Genomic DNA, 18,844 nt, shown 5'->3' with positions numbered 1-18,844 from the left:
AACGATATCTTAACCCCCATCGATAAGAAACAATACTGTGCAGCCGTATTCATTGATCTGGCCAAGGCTTTCGACTCTGTCAATCACCACATCCTCATCGGCAGACTCGATAGCCTTGGTTTCTCAAATGATTGCCTCGGCTGTTTCACCAACCACTTCTCTGATAGAGTTCAGTGTGTCAAATCGGAGGGCCTGTTGTCTGGGCCTCTGCCAGTCTCTATGGGGGTGCCACAGGGTTCAAATCTCGGGCCAACTCTCTTCTCTGTATACATCAATGATGTCGCTCTTGCTGCTGGTGAGTCTCTGATTCACCTCTACGCAGACGACACCATTCTGTATACTTCTGGCCCTTCGTTGGACACTGTGTTAACAACCCTCCAGACGAGCTTCAATGCCATACAGCTCTCCTTCACTGGCCTTGAACTGCTCTTAAATACAAGTAAAACTAAATGCATGCTCTTCAACCGATTGCTGCCTGCACCTGCCCGCCCGTCCAGCATCACTACTCTGGACGGTTCTGACTTAGAATATGTGGACAACTACAAATACCTAGGTGTCTGGTTAGACTGTAAACTCTCCTTCCAGACTCACATCAAACATCTCCAATCCAAAGTTAAATCTAGAATTGGCTTCCTATTTCGCAACAAAGCATCCTTCACTCATGCTGCCAAACATACCCTCGTAAAACTGACCATCCTACCGATCCTCGACTTCGGCGATGTAATTTACAATATAGCCTCCAATACCCTACTTAATAAATTGGATGCAGTCTATCACAGTGCCATCCGTTTTGTCACCAAAGCCCCATATACTACCCACCACTGCGACCTGTACGCTCTCGTTGGCTGGCCTTCGCTTCATACTCGTCGCCAAACCCACTGGCTCTAGGTCATCTACAAGACCCTGCTAGGTAAAGTCCCCCCTTATCTCAGCGCACTGGTCACCTTATCAGCACCCACCTGTAGCACACGCTCCAGCAGGTATATCTCTCTGGTCCCCCCAAAAACAATTCCTCCTTTGGCCGCCTCTCCTTCCAGTTCTCTGCTGCCAATGACTGGAACGAACTACAAAAATCTCTGAAACTGGAAACACTTATCTCCCACACTAGCTTTAAGCACCAGCTGTCAGAGCAGCTCACAGATTACTGCACCTGTACATAGCCCATCTATAATTTAGCCCAAACAACTACCTCTTTCCCTACTGTATTTATTTATTTATTTTGCTCCTTTGCACCCCATTATTTCTATTTCTACTTTGCACATTCTTTCACTGCAAATCTAACATTCCAGTGTTTTACTTGCTATATTGTATTTACTTCGCCACCATGGCCTTTTTTGCCTTTACCTCCCTTATCTCACCTCATTTGCTCACATTGTATATAGACTTATTTTTCTACTGTATTATTGACTGTATGTTTGTTTTACTCCATGTGTAACGGTGTTGTTGTATGTGTCAAACTGCTTTGCTTTATCTTGGCCAGGTCGCAATTGTAAATGAGAACTTGTTCTCAACTTGCCTATCTGGTTAAATTAAATAAAGGTGAAATAAATAAATAAAAATCCCCACCATCACACAATTAATCCCCATCATCACACAATGTTATGCAATCCAACAACAGTCCACTACAATCCAACAACGGTCCATTACAATCCAACAACGATCCAGTACAATCCAACAACGATCCATTACAATCCAACAACGATCCACTACAATCCAACAACGATCCACAACAATCCAACAACGATCCACTACAATCCAACAACGATCCACTACAATCCAACAACGATCCACTACAATCCAACAATCCACTACAATCCAACAACGATCCACTACAATCCAACAACGATCCATTACAATCCAACAACGATCCATTACAATCCAACAACGATCCACTACAATCCAACAACGGTCCACTACAATCCAACAACGATCCATTACAATCCAACAACGGTCCACTACAATCCAACAACGATCCACTACAATCCAACAACGATCCACTACAATCCAACAACGATCCATTACAATCCAACAACGATCCATTACAATCCAACAACGGTCCATTACAATCCAACAACGGTCCATTACAAATCTCCATCTGGTTTAGGTAAAAGCATCATTTGAAAGTGCCTCAAATTTAAGCTCTTATCAGTGACCAAATCTGCCATTTTGATCTCATACCTGGACCCTGGAGTGTAAAGGGCTACATACACTCCCTGCAGCTGAGAATGCATCAATGGAGGCTGTAGAGGGGAGGACGGCTCATAATAAAGGCTGGAATGGAGCGAATGGAATGGCATGTAATTTGATACCATTCCATCCATTCCACTCCAGCCATCACCACAAACCCATCCTCCCCAATTAAGGTGCCACCAACCTCCTGTGGAATGCATGCATACAGTATGTAGGAAGACAATGTGCTGCACTAGATTTATTTGGGATGTTACCAATAGGAACTTTATTATAATGTTGAGGTTGTTTATAAGCACATCTTAGCTACTCTCTTGACAAGAACATCAAGTAACATCACAAATGGTTGGATCCAGTAATGAGTAGAGTAGTCCTTATTATCCCCGGGGGAAATTCATTCATTCATTGTGTGGTTTAAGAGAGAGAAAAGGGGAGGGAGAGCGTGAGAGGATGTTTAAATCCATTTGTTTTAGTATCTTACCACAGAATGCTGTTGTGGCCAGTCGACTTCTCTCTAGAGGCGGGGCCCATTTGGCCCAGATCCCATGGCATGCTGGGTAAGATACGCCCTATAGGGAAGTAATGAAGTGATGCACACAGTAAATATCCAAACATAATATTCAACACACGCACGCACGCACGCACGCACGCACGCACACACACACACACACACACACACACACACACACACACACACACACACACACACACACACACACACACACACACACACACAGAGAGAGAGAGACAGATGCACTCTAAGTACCTCGACGAGGCCTTGGCATATCCTGACTAGTATGACACAGCTGTAGTGTGTACGAGCAGCAGATGGAATCAGCATGTTGAGAGTGGATGTGGCCACTATGGCGAAGCCAAACACACTGAAACACACCAAGACAGAAACAGTCAGAGACAAACACAACCAGCCTTCATTTCAACCACTGAGAGCTATAGAGACCAGCCTTCATTTCAACCACTGAGAGCTATAGAGACCAGCCTTCATTTCAACCACTGAGAGCTATAGAGACCAGCCTTCATTTCAGCCACTGAGAGTGATAGAGACCAGCCTTCATTTCAGCCACTGAGAGCGATAGAGACCATGGTTCATTAGGGGTCAGATAAATTTCCTATTTAGTTTAATTCAGGAAGTAATTATTGGCAAATATTTTCTATGAAGATAAAATATTGAAATTCTATAAAGATTTCAATTCATGAGCTGGTTTTCATTTCATTTGACTGATATCAACATATAATTAACCCCAATCCTGAGAGAAACGTCTTTGGTGTTATTGATGAGACTGTCCCAACCTTTGTAGCAGTTCAAAATGTCTGATGGAAACCCTTGACTATAAGGGCTCCGTCTATACTTCATTAGTAAAAATGAAAACATAACTTTTTGATTGAGGCAACATCTGCAGCCATAGTTTAGTAGCCAATGTATACTGTTCTCTTAGTTTTTGTACCGCTTATAAATGTGTTAAGCCAACTGAGTGGCCTTGTGGTAGGACTGTCCACCCTGAGATTGGAAGGTAGGGGGTTCAATCCCCGGCCAAGTCATACCAAAGGGACCCATTGTCATACCATTCATGGGACCCATTGGCTCTCTGCATTAAGGAGATAGATGGAGAATAATGTCCTGTCCAGGGGATGTACTTGTTCATCAAGCTGCTACAGAAACAGGAGATAACAGACTCCTGTTATGATGAGGCTACTACTTATGGATAAGTCATATTGGACCCCTTCATGTTATCATAACAGTACTGTTATTAGATGTTGTTTGGGGACAAAGGAGAAAGTGGGAAATATAATGTATACTTTAGTCAAATATAATGTATACTTTTGTCAAAATAATGTATACTTTAGTCAAATATAATGTATACTCTAGTAAAATATAATGTATACTTTAGTCAAATATAATGTATACCTTAGTCAAAATAATGTACACTTCAGTAAAATATAATGTATACTAGTAAAATAGAATGTATACTTTAGTCAACTATAATGTATACTCTAGTAAAATATAATGTATACTTTAGTCAAATATTATGTTTACTCTAGTAAAATATAATGTATATTTTTGTAAATATAATGTATACTTTAGTAAAATGAATCCTAGTAGTAAAAAAGTTGACCTCCGACACATTTGAGGAAAGGTATTGACATACAATAAGGAAATCAGTCAATCAATACAGGAATAATCATCCCAAAGCATGCTAAAACGTACATACTTGTTAGCTTAGTATTTTTGACATATGAGACCTCCAGGAATCTGTGTGACAATGTATCCTAAAATGTACTTACTTGTTAGCTTTATATTTTTGACATATAAAACCTCCGGGAATCTGTGTGACGATGTATCCCCAGAAGAAGGACCCGTGGATCATCCCCACGGTCTCTGGATCCCAGCTGAACTGTGCTGCCTAGTGGGAGAGAAAGAGGAGGAGTGACCATGGTTGTGCTCATAAGGCACCAAACGGAAGAAAACCATCTGGGAGCAAGGGACTACCTGGATTTGTACAATAAGAAACGCTCATTTAGATTTTCAGTTGCAGAACATTGTTGAAGCATTTTTTCGTTGCGTGTCCTAATGAACACAACCCATGACTACGGATGTGTAGCAGAGTGGGTTCGTTTAATAATGCTTGAGTGGTGAGAAACCTTGCCTGAGACCTGAAGACTTGTGTTAGCTTCCCAAGCACCTTGATAAAGGCTACACTTCAAAAGGTGCTGATTGTGATTATAAATAAGTATTTTCAAGTCAAAGTACATTGTCCATTGACAGTGTTCTTCTTCCTCTGCACAAAAATAAAGCTTGGACACACTCCAACCTCAGCGAGGTCGGAAACAACCGGAAGTATGCGGTTTTCATTGATACAGTATCTTCAACCTAGCTTGCTTTTCCCCTGAAAAATGGATGTGGACCCCGCTCAGGTATTTATTTTACACCTGCTACGTTAGGTTACACACACTATGAGCCTCCAAGCCCAAAGTTACAACCTTTGTTGTGGCCTGTAGCCAGCCCTCCCCTGACCTGACCCCTGACCTGACCCCAACCCTCCTCTTCCCACAACACTAGCTAGCAAGGTTATTTGCTACCATTCAGACAGCGAAGAAAGAAGGGAAAAACCCTCTTCAAGAAAATGGTTCTTTGAGAAGAAAGAGTGCCACATAGAACCACCGGTCACTTCAAAGAGCCTCCCTTTATCAGACATTTACATTTGAGTCGTTAGCGCAGACAGTCGTAGTAAGTAAATGTTTTCCTCATTAAAGCAGACAGTCGTAGTAAGTAAATGTTTTCCTCGTTAAAGCAGACAGTCGTAGTAAGTAAATGTTTTCCTCATTAAAGCAGACAGTCGTAGTAAGTAAATGTTTTCCTCGTTAAAGCAGACAGTCACAGTAAGTAAATGTTTTCCTCATTAAAGCAGACAGTCGTAGTAAGTAAATGTTTTCCTCATTAAAGCAGACAGTCACAGTAAGTAAATGTTTTCCTCATTAAAGCAGACAGTCACAGTAAGTAAATGTTTTTCCTCATTAAAGTAGACAGTCGTAGTAAGTAAATGTTTTCCTCATTAAAGCAGACAGTCACAGTAAGTAAATGTTTTCCTCATTAAAGCAGACAGTCGTAGTAAGTAAATGTTTTCCTCATTAAAGCAGACAGTCGTAGTAAGTAAATGTTTTCCTCGTTAAAGCAGACAGTCGTAGTAAGTAAATGTTTTCCTCATTAAAGCAGACAGTCGTAGTAAGTAAATGTTTTCCTCATTAAAGCAGACAGTCGTAGTAAGTAAATGTTTTCCTCATTAAAGCAGACAGTCGTAGTAAGTAAATGTTTTCCTCATTAAAGCAGACAGTCATTAAAGCAGACAGTCGTAGTAAGTAAATGTTTTCCTCATTAAAGCAGACAGTCACAGTAAGTAAATGTTTTCCTCATTAAAGCAGACAGTCACAGTAAGTAAATGTTTTTCCTCATTAAAGTAGACAGTCGTAGTAAGTAAATGTTTTCCTCGTTAAAGCAGACAGTCGTAGTAAGTAAATGTTTTCCTCGTTAACGCAGACAGTCGTAGTAAGTAAATGTTTTCCTCGTTAAAGCAGACAGTCGTAGTAAGTAAATGTTTTCCTCGTTAAAGCAGACAGTCGTAGTAAGTAAATGTTTTCCTCATTAAAGCAGACAGTCGTAGTAAGTAAATGTTTTCCTCATTAAAGCAGACAGTCGTAGTAAGTAAATGTTTTCCTCATTAAAGCAGACAGTCATAGTAAGTAAATGTTTTCCTCGTTAAAGCAGACAGTCACAGTAAGTAAATGTTTTCCTCATTAAAGCAGACAGTCGTAGTAAGTAAATGTTTTCTTCAATAAAGCAGCCATCAGCAAAGTCAGAACTACAGTCTTAGACAAAAAGGTTCCACAAGGGTTCTTCGGCTGTCCTATAAAGGAGAGCCCTTTTTGGTTCCATGTAAGACTGTTTCGGTTCCAGGTAGAACCTTTTTCCAAAAGAGGTCTACCTGGAACCAAAAATAATCATTTTCCAAATGTTTTTTACCTGGAACCAAAAGGGTTCTACCTGGAACCGAAAACTATTCTTTAAAGGGTTCTCCTATGGGGACAGCCGATGAACCTTTTTAGGTTCTAGATAGCACCTTTTTTTCTCTAAGAGTGCATGAAGAAAATAGAAGTGTGAGTGTAAGTGCCAGAACAGTGTGCCTCACCACCAGGACCTCCTTGTTACCCTTCCAGACGGTGTGGTCGTTGACCATGCTGACGATGGCCACGCCCAGGTTGCAGCGGATGCCGAAGGAGATGCAGAAGCCCAGGCCTGAGAGGATGGCGATGATGTAGCGACGGGGAAGGCCGAAGCAGGTGCAGTCCACCACGGGCATCTCCTTCTCCTCCACAAGCTCTGGGCGGCCCTCGGCCGAAAGCTCGATGGTCTCCCCATTGGGCTGACGCTTTTCTAGGATTCTGGTGAAGAGCAGAGGGAGAGAGAGGGACAAAGTTAGTAGCAATAGTAATAATTACACATGGTATGTAGCACTCTTCAAGCACCCAAAGTCGCTTTACAATTCTATAAAAGAAAAAGAAGAAACTGAAATCTAGTGAGAATTGAACCCTGTGGTGCTCAGTTGGAAGAAGGAGCATTGAACCCTGTGGTGCTCAGTTGGAAGAAGGAGCATTGAACCCTGTGGTGCTCAGTTGGAAGAAGGAGCATTGAACCCTGTGGTGCTCAGTTGGAAGAAGGAGCATTGAACCCTGTGGTGCTCAGTTGGAAGAAGGAGCATTGAACCCTGTGGTGCTCAGTTGGAAGAAGGAGCATTGAACCCTGTGGTGCTCAGTTGGAAGAAGGAGCATTGAACCCTGTGGTGCTCAGTTGGAAGAAGGAGAATTGAACCCTGTGGTGCTCAGTTGGAAGAAGGAGCATTGAACCCTGTGGTGCTCAGTTGGAAGAAGGAGAATTGAACCCTGTGGTGCTCAGTTGGAAGAAGGAGCATTGAACCCTGTGGTGCTCAGATGGAAGAAGGAGCATTGAACCCTGTGGTGCTCAGTTGGAAGAAGGAGCATTGAACCCTGTGGTGCTCAGTTGGAAGAAGGAGAATTGAACCCTGTGGTGCTCAGTTGGAAGAAGGAGAATTGAACCCTGTAGTGCTCAGTTGGAAGAAGGAGCATTGAACCCTGTGGTGCTCAGTTGGAAGAAGGAGCATTGAACCCTGTGGTGCTCAGTTGGAAGAAGGAGCATTGAACCCTGTGGTGCTCAGTTGGTGGTGCTCAGTTGGAAGAAGGAGCATTGAACCCTGTGGTGCTCAGTTGGAAGAAGGAGCATTGAACCCTGTGGTGCTCAGTTGGAAGAAGGAGCATTGAACCCTGTGGTGCTCAGTTGGAAGAAGGAGAATTGAACCCTGTGGTGCTCAGTTGGAAGAAGGAGCATTGTGTTAACAACGGCAAGGGTTCAATTCCCATATCATTTATTATTATTATTTCTTATTTAACTTTATTTAACTAGGCAAGTCAGTTAAGAACAAATTCTTATTTACAATGACGGACTAGGAACAGTGGGTTAACTGCCTTGTTCAGGGTCAGAAAGGCGGATTTTTACCTCATCGGCTCAGGGATTCGATCTAGCAACCTTACGGTTACTGCCCCAATGCTCTAACCACTAGAGGTAAAACCACCTGCCTCCCTGAATCACATAGTATACTTCAAATGTATGCACTCGCTGTACTGTAAGTCTCCTTGGGTGAAGGCGTCTGTTAGTGTCATGTAGTGTCAGTAAGCAGGGAGAATGTGGACCTAACCGATGCAACAGCCAAGTCAAATGTCCATTGATGTGTCGAAAGGACACCTTTTTGTAAACCAACGTGTTTGTAATGTCGACAAGGTCAAGGTCATCTACATGTTTACCAGGGATGGGCTCAATTCCCTTTTCAGTTCAGTCATATCATGAATTTCAGTTTGAAGCTAGAGATGACAACACGACCATTTTTTGAAGGGCCTGGGAGGTCGTAAGCCCCACTCCCCCAGCCGTGGTATAACATGATCATCACTGATACTGTGGATAGCATGAGCATTGTCTTTCCACAGTTTTATAGGGGTTTCATGATCAAAAAGCCTGTCTCTCCCAAGCTTACACACACACACACACACACACACACACACACACACACACACACACACACACACACACACACACACACACACACACACACACACACACACACACACACATATATTTAAGGTCATCTCTGAATCAGCAACTCCCCCTGTGTAGGAGCATCTGTTGTTTGCCTGGTCCCTAGGTGGGTGGGTACCAGCTATGGCACATTCCCCCAGTGTTTAGTCCTTCACAGTAGCCTATACCTGCTGCTGCTCTGGCACTGACCACTCTGTCACACACACACACACACACTTTAGACACTAAAGCGCAGTTCAGTTCAGAGTCCAAAGCAGCTGAGTCGTGATAGTCCGGAGTCCCATAGTGACATCAAATCAAATCACATTTTATTTGTCCAATGCGCAGTGAAATGCTTACTTAACCAATAATGCAGAACTTTGGATCTAGCTCTGCGATAACCATCTGCAGGGAACACACAGCCCGAACATGCACCTCCCACAAATTCTCAACCAAAGCATCTCCGTGTACAAAGCTCCTACACATTTCATTGTGGTGGCGGCTGCAGAAATGTCTTCAGCCACACTGAGAATTCATAAAGTATGAAAACCAACGGTCTAGTATTCTAGAACTCTGCTGTGCGGACCATCACTGATAAGCTCTTAGCCCTTCTGACACTGTCCACTCTGTCATACACACACTGGCACCAGCACCCACCCACACAGAGCTGTGGTATCTAATCAAATGTGGAGCCCTGTATCCACGGTAAAGACGTAGCCATACAGAACCTTGGACCTCGATAACAAAACCACCATGATCATTGTTATTGGAGCTTGAACGCGCGTGCACGCACACACACACACACACACACACACACACACACACACACACACTACACACATCACAGTATATATGCAAGGGCTAATTTCACAGAGACTATAGCTAGCATGGCAAAGAAAGAGAGAGAGAGAATGAGAGAGAATGAGAGAGGGGTAGAGAGAGAGACAGAGAGGACAGAGACATAATTAGGGAGAGAATGAGAGAGAGAGAGAGACAGAGAGGGACAGAGACATAATTAGAGAGAGAGAATGACAGAGGGGTAGAGAGAGAGAATGAGAGAGGGGTAGAGAGAAAGACAGAGAGGGACAGAGACATCATTAGAGAGAGAGAATGAGAGAGGGGTAGAGAGAGAGACCGACAGGGGTAGAGAGTGAAACAGAGAGGGACAGAGACATAATTAGAGAGAGAGAATGAGTGAGGGGTAGAGAGAGAGACTGAGAGGGGTAGAGAGAAAGACAGAGAGGGACAGAGACATAATTAGAGAGAGAGAATGAGAGAGGTGTAGAGAGAGAGACCGAGAGGGGTAGAGAGAGAGACAGAGAGGGACAGAGACATAATTAGAGAGAGAGAATGAGAGGGGTAGAGAGAGAGACCGAGAGGGGTAGAGAGAGAGACAGAGAGGGACAGAGACATAATTAGAGAGAGAGAATGAGAGAGTTGTAGAGAGAGAGAATGAGAGAGGGGTAGAGAGAAAGACAGAGAGGGACAGAGACATAATTAGAGAGAGAGAATGGGAGAGGGGTAGAGAGAGAGACCGAGAGGGGTAGAGAGAGAGACAGAGAGGGACAGAGACATAATTAGAGAGAGAGAATGAGAGAGGGGTAGAGAGAGAGAATGAGAGAGGGGTAGAGAGAAAGACAGAGAGGGACAGAGACATCATTAGAGAGAGAGAATGAGAGAGGGGTAGAGAGAGAGACCGACAGGGGTAGAGAGAGAGACAGAGAGGGACAGAGACATAATTAGAGAGAGAGAATGAGTGAGGGGTAGAGAGAAAGACAGAGAGGGACAGAGACATAATTAGAGAGAGAGAGAATGAGAGAGGGGTAGAGAGAGAGACCGAGAGGGGTAGAGAGAAAGACAGAGAGGGGCAGAGACAGACTTAGAGAAAGAGAATGAGAGAGGGGTAGAGAGATACAGAATGAGAGAGGGGTAGAGAGAGAGACAGAGAGGGACAGAGACAGAATTAGAGATGTTTTGTGTGTGTGTTTGTTTGCGTGTGTGTGTATATAGGTGTGTGTGTGTGTGTATATGTATACTGTAGGTGTGTGTGTATAGGTGTGTGTATAGGTGTGTTTGTGTGCGTGTGCGTGTGTGTGTGTGTATATATATAGGTGTGTGTAGGTGTGTGTGTGTGTATCAGTGTGTTTGTGTGTTTTAGTGTTTTAGCATGTGCATGTGTGTGTGTGTTTGTGTTTGTACAGGGTCACACAGGAGCTCACAGGTTGTCTGGTTTCCATGGAGGATCCAGTTACTCAGTGAGGTCGACAAAAGCAGCCGGAATCAATGCTAGGAGTCATTGTGTTCCAAAGAGTTGATTCATTGTGAATCAGTCCGGACTAAATCAAATAGAATGTCTAAATAGAAAGACTCATCCTTTATTCAAATCAAGTGATTTAGAGATTCCTGGAGATGATTCTTGCCTCCCTCTATTCTCCTCTTCCATTCTTTTTCTCCCACAAGTATGAACACACACACTGAACACACACTGGACAAACACACAGACACACACTGAACACACACACTGAACACACACTGGACAAACACACAGACACACACTGAACACACACTGGACAAACACACAGACACACACTGAACACACACACTGAACACACACTGGACAAACACACAGACACACACTGAACACACACTGGACAAACACACAGACACACACTGAACACACACACAGACACAGAATAAGCATTTCACTGTAAGGTAGACCTGTTGTATTCAGCGCATGTTACAAATACAATTTGATTTGAATGAACACAAATACACAATACACACAAGCAAGTCCAACTCTTAGATTGATTAAATATTAATAGAATTTTTTGGGGAGATGAATTATTGAGTTATCCCCCTTCTAATATTCTCTCTCTCCCTCGTCTCTCTCTGTCTCTCTCTCTCTCTCTCTCTCGTGGTCAGTCAGTCAGTCAGTCAGTCTGTCTGTCTGTCTGTCTGTGAAAAATATATAAACGCAACATGTAATGTGTTGGTCCCCATGTTTCATGAGCTGAAATAAAAGATCCCAGAAATATTTTCCAGATGCACAAACAGCTTATTTCTTTCAAATTTTGTGCACGAATTTGTTTAAATCCCTGTTTGTGAGCATTTCTCCTTTGCCAAGATAATCCATCCACCTGACAGGTGTGGCATATCAAGAAGCTAATTAAACAGCATTATCATTACACAGGTGCATGCTGATTGCATGAATGTCCACCAGAGCTGTTGCCAGAGAATTTAATATTCATTCCTCCACCATAAGAAACCTCCAACGTAGTTTTAGAGAAATTGGCAGTACATGTATATGCATTTATTTCAATTGACTGATTTCCTTATATGAACTCTAACTCAATAAAATGGTTGAAATTGATGCATGTTGCGTGTATATTTTTGTTCAGTATATCTCTCTATATGTATGTTGGTCAATGCTCTTATGCTGTGCTTGTGCTGCAGCTTGTACCTCCCCCTTTCAACAAAGCAGATTTGTTGTAATCCCTTCAAACGCTGAAAACACGCAATCAGTAAAACGCAAACCAAGAACAGCATAGAAGATAGAGAGAAATCTTGGTTCTACATTGAAATGTACATAATATTTATTTAGCAAAGTAGTATACAGTGTATTGTTATATTGACTAATACAATGTATAGATAGAGGATAAAAGACAGTTTATTTGGATGTAAATGGGATTAAATGTTATGCCCTCCCCCTCCCTCCCTCCCTCCCTCCCTCCCTCCCTCCCTCCCCTATCCCCTCCCTCCCTCCCCCTCCCCCCTCCCCTCCCTCCCTCCCCCTCCCTCCCTCCCTCCCTCCCTCCCTCCCTCCCTCCCTCCCTCCCTCCCTCCCTCCCTCCCTCCTATCCCCTGCTACTGTACCTCTTCCGGTGTATTCTCCCTCCCTCCTCCCTCCCTCTCCCTTCCTTTTTCCATCTCTCTGCGCTGTTCCGGTGATCCCAATCTCTCCTCCCACTCCCTCTTAATCTGTCACAACATTCAGATTAGGATTACCCAAAAGATTATTTACTTCCAAAAATGAATAATATGGAGGAATAAACGATGGCATCAAGCGCAACACATATTACGCTAGTGGGTCATCCTCTAGTCCTCATTCTACCTCTCCATCCTCTAGTCCTCATTCTACCTCTCCATCCTCTAGTCCTCATTCTACCTCTCCATCCTCTAGTCCTCATTCTACCTCTCCATCCTCTAGTCCTCAGTCTATCTCTCCATCCTCTAGTCCTCATTCTACCTCTCCATCCTCTAGTCCTCATTCTACCTCTCCATCCTCTAGTCCTCATTCTACCTCTCCATCCTCTAGTCATTCTACCTCTCCATTCTAGTCCTCATCCATCCTCCATCCTCTAGTCTTCATTCTACCTCTCCATCCTCTAGTCCTCATTCTACCTCTCCATCCTCTAGTCCTCATTCTACCTCTCCATCCTCTAGTCCTCATTCTACCTCTCCATCCTCTAGTCCTCATTCTACCTCTCCATCCTCTAGTCCTCATTCTACCTCTCCATCCTCTAGTCCTCATTCTACCTCTCCATCCTCTAGTCCATTCTACTCTCCATCCTCTAGTCCTCATTCTACCTCTCCATCCTCTAGTCCTACCTCTCCATTCTAGTCCTCATTCCTCTCCATCCTCTAGTCCTCATTCTACCTCTCCATCCTCTAGTCCTCATTCTACCTCTCCTCTCCATCCTCTAGTCCTCATTCTACCTCTCCATCCTCTAGTCCTCATTCTACCTCTCCATCCTCTAGTCCTCATTCTACCTCTCCATCCTCTAGTCCTCATTCTACCTCTCCATCCTCTAGTCCTCATTCTACCTCTCCATCCTCTAGTCCTCATTCTACCTCTCCATCCTCTAGTCCTCATTCTACCTCTCCATCCTCTAGTCCTCATTCTATCTCTCCATCCTCTAGTCCTCATTCTACCTCTCCATCCTCTAGTCCTCATTCTACCTCTCCATCCTCTAGTCCTCATTCTACCTCTCCATCCTCTAGTCCTCATTCTACCTCTCCATCCTCTAGTCCTCATTCTACCTCTCCATCCTCTAGTCCTCATTCTACCTCTCCATCCTCTAGTCCTCATTCTACCTCTCCATCCTCTAGTCCTCATTCTACCTCTCCATCCTCTAGTCCTCATTCTATTCCATCCTCTCATCCTCATTCTACATCCTCTAGTCCTCATTCTACCTCCTCCATTCTACCTCTATCCTCTAGTCCTCATTCTATCTTCTCCATCCTCTAGTCTTTACTTTTCTCTGGCTGTCTTTATTCTATAGTGGAACACCATCTCTCTGTCTCGCTCTCTCTCTCTCTCTCTCTAACTCTCTGTCTCTCTCTCACTCTCTCTTCCACTCTCTCCCTCTAACTCGAACACACTCAACCCATCTGCTCCAACATGTCTTTCTCTAACTCCACCCTATCTTTTATATCGTTGTTTTTTGGATGGACATATAGTATTCTTTACTACCCATCTCTTGGTTTTAGCAACAAGTCACACTTGGGGAATTGCACTGATTATTAAATTGAGTTCATGAGAAGGATGATGTCACGCCCTGGCCATAGAGAGGCTTTTTATTCTCTATTTTGGTTAGGCCAGGGTGTGACTAGGGTGGGCATTCTATGTCATTTTTTCTATGTTTTTCTATTTCTATGTGTTTGGACGGGTGTGGTTCTCAATCAGAGGCAGCTGTCTATCATTGTCTCTGATTGAGAACCAAACTTAGGTACCCTTTTCCCCCACCTGTTTTGTGGGAAGTTAACTTTGACTTTGTTCAGGGCACATGGCCCAAAGCTTCACGGTTTGGTTTTTGTTCTTTGTTTTGTCGGCGTCATCATTTTTAATAAAAAGAAAATGTGCGCTCACCTTGCTGCACCTTGGTCCAGTCCTTCAGCCAGCCGTGACAGAGGACTGGTACACTAAGCACTGATGTATGCTAGGATTGTTTAGCATACTTACCTACTTATGTGCACTACATAGTATTTCAAATATCAAAATAGGATGAACTAGTCAGACTTCTTTCCTTCAATATGCAGTTTGGATTGAGATGACACAGTTTCTTTGTCTAAAGTAAGCAATTTGGATGTGGTGGCCAGCCCACCACAACAATAACATATTTGATAATATATTGTTTATTTATAATATTAAGATTTTAGCACCTCTACCAATCTGCTGAATAATGGTATCCATGGTATCCATCCACCCAATACAAATGGAGGAGATGAGATGGTGACTAAACACCAGAGTGCTACCAGCCCCATCACAGCTGAGCTGAGTGGTGCGGATGTTGCAGGGGGGCCTTCATTAACCATCAGCCTTTGTATTGAGACCCAACGAGACAGATTGCAGCCCGGCACCAGCACATATGCTACCTGCTAACGGGACTAGCCCACGGGGTTAATTAACGTTAATTACACTTCTATTCACTCAAAGGGCTGATCTTTCCCCCACGGTGTGTGGTCTCTGGTCCGGTGCTTCGGCAGTACTCCAGTGGGACGTCCTCTACAGTATTGTGCAGTCTCTTTAACCTAACAGCACTATCAAGGTGGCTAAATTCACTGGAAATGTTCATTTAATGGATTCTGGAAATTAACTTTTCAATTTATTACATTTAAAACGTAATTCAATAAGTATATGAACACATAGAATCTCCATACATCTCCTGAATGGACTAAATCAAAATGGAACAGAGCTAACATCACCACCATCACCACCATCATCACCATCACCATCCTCACCACCATCATCATCATCACCCATCACCATCATCAACATCACCACCATCATCACCATCACCATCATCACCATCACCACCATCATCACCACCACCACCACCATCATCATCACCACCATCACCATCACTACCATCATCATCATCACCATCACCACCACCATCATCATAATCACCACCACCACCATCATCATCCCTACCATCATCATCAACATCATCACCATCTTCACCATCATCACCGTCATCATCACCACCACCACCACCACCACCATCATCACCATCATCATGATCACCACTGTCATCACCATCACCATCATTAACATCATCACCACCACCATCATCATCATCACCACCACCACCACCATCACTATCACATCACCATCACTACCATCACCACCAACACCACCACCACCATCATCACCACCACCACCATCCTCACCATCTTCATCACCATCATCACCGTCATCATCCCCATCATCACCACCACCATCACCATCATCAATATCAACATCACCACCACCATCATCATCACCACCACCACCATCAATATCAACATCACCATCATCATCACCACCATCAACATCACCACCACCACCATCATCATCACCATCACCACCACCATCCTCACCATCTTCATCATCATCATCACCATCATCAATATCACCACCACCATCATCATCACCACCATCATCACCACCACCACCATCAATATCAACATCACCATCATCATCACCACCACCTTCACTACCATCATCACCACCATCACCATCATCACCACCACCACCGTCATCACCATCATCATGATCACCACTGTCATCATCATCACCATCATCAACATCATCACCACCACCACCACCACCATCATCATCACCACCATCACTCACACCACCAACACCACCACCACCATCATCACATCATCATCATCACCACCACCATCCTCACCATCTTCATCATCATCATCACACCATCTTCACTATCATCCCGTCATCATCCCCATCATCACCACCACCATCACCATCACCATCATCAACATCACCACCACCATCATCATCACCACCATTATCACCACCACCATCATCATCACCACCATCATCACCACCACCACCATCATCATCATCACCATCATCATCACCACCACCACCATCATCATCATCATCATCATCATCACCACCATCATCATCACCACCACCATCACTACCATCATCACCACCATCATCATCATCATCACCACCATCATCATCAACATCACCATCCTCAACATCATCATCATCATCACCAACATCATCATCATCATCATCATCATCATCACCACCATCATCATCACCACCACCATCATCATCATCATCACCACCATCATCATCAACATCACCATCCTCAACATCACCATCATCACCAACATCATCATCATCATCATCATCATCACCACCATCATCATCACCACCACCACCACCATCATCATCATCATCATCATCATCACCATCACCATCCTCACCACCATGATCATCACCACCATCACCACCATCACCATCACCATCACCACCATCACCACCACCATCAACATCACCACCATCACCATCATCATCACCATCATCATAATCACCACCACCACCATCATCATCCCTACCATCATCATCAACATCATCACCATCATCACCGTCATCATCACCATCATCATGATCACCACTGTCATCACCATCATTAACATCATCACCACCACCACCACCATCATCATCACCACCATCACTATCACATCACCATCACTACCATCACCACCAACACCACCACCACCATCATCATCACCATCACCACCACCACCATCCTCACCATCTTCATCACCATCATCACCGTCATCATCCCCATCATCACCACCACCATCACCATCATCAATATCAACATCATCATCACCACCATCATCACCACCACCATCATCATCATCACCACCACCATCACCATTCATCATCATCACCATCATCAATATCACCACCACCATCATCATCACCACCATCATCACCACCACCACCATCAATATCAACATCACCATCATCATCACCACCATCATCACCACCACCATCACTCCATCATCACCACCATCACCATCATCACCACCACCACCGTCATCACCATCATCATGATCACCACTGTCATCATCATCACCATCATCAACATCATCACCACCACCACCATCATCATCACCACCATCACTATCACACCACCATCACCACCATCACCACCACCACCATCATCACCATCACCATCATCACCACCACCATCCTCACCATCTTCATCATCATCATCATCACCATCTTCACTATCATCACCATCATCATCCCCATCATCACCATCATCATCACCACCACCATCACCATCATCAACATCACCACCACCATCATCATCACCACCATCATCACCACCACCATCATCATCACCGCCATCATCACCACCACCACCACCATCAATATCAACATCACCATCATCATCACCACCACACCATCATCATCACCATCATCATCATCACCACCATCATCATCACCACCACCATCATCATCATCATCATCATCATCATCATCACCACCATCATCATCAACATCACCATCCTCAACATCATCACCAACATCATCATCATCATCATCATCATCACCACCATCATCATCACCACCACCATCATCATCATCATCACCACCATCATCAACATCACCATCATCATCATCATCACCAACATCATCATCACCATCATCATCATCACCACCATCATCACCACCATCATCACCACCATCATCATCATCATCACCACCACCACCACCACCATCATCATCATCATCATCACCATCACCACCATCCACCACCACCATGATCACCACCATCACCATCATCATCATCACCATCATCACCATCACCACCACCATCATCATCACCACCATCACTATCATCATCATCATCATCACCACCACCATCATCATAATCACCACCACCACCATCATCATCCCTACCATCATCATCAACATCATCACCATCTTCACCATCATCATCACCACCATCATCATGATCACCACTCATCATCACCATCACCATCATTAACATCATCACCACCACCACCACCACCATCACTATCACATCACCATCACTACCATCACCACCAACACCACCACCACCATCATCACCGTCATCATCCCCATCATCACCACCACCACCACCATCACCATCATCAATATCAACATCACCACCACCATCATCACCACCACCACCATCAATATCAACATCACCATCAACA

General features: G+C 44.0%; 1 protein-coding gene across 1 annotated transcript in view; it reads right to left on the bottom strand.

The window, feature by feature from the left end:
- Positions 1–18,844, bottom strand: part of LOC121838821 (vesicular glutamate transporter 1-like) — a 56,107-nt gene that overhangs the window by 15,669 nt on the left and 21,594 nt on the right. Inside the window, exons 2-5 of the mRNA XM_042316401.1 lie at positions 6,888–7,140; positions 4,489–4,607; positions 2,954–3,068; positions 2,669–2,756 (exon numbers count right to left, since the gene is read on the bottom strand). Of these exons, the coding sequence (XP_042172335.1) occupies positions 2,669–2,756; positions 2,954–3,068; positions 4,489–4,607; positions 6,888–7,140 (575 nt within the window). The remainder of the gene's footprint in view (positions 1–2,668; positions 2,757–2,953; positions 3,069–4,488; positions 4,608–6,887; positions 7,141–18,844) is intronic.

The sequence above is a fragment of the Oncorhynchus tshawytscha genome, unplaced genomic scaffold, assembly GCF_018296145.1.
Source record: "Oncorhynchus tshawytscha isolate Ot180627B unplaced genomic scaffold, Otsh_v2.0 Un_contig_1223_pilon_pilon, whole genome shotgun sequence".
Classification (NCBI taxonomy): domain Eukaryota; kingdom Metazoa; phylum Chordata; class Actinopteri; order Salmoniformes; family Salmonidae; genus Oncorhynchus; species Oncorhynchus tshawytscha.
This window is presented reverse-complemented; position numbering and strand designations above follow the sequence as displayed.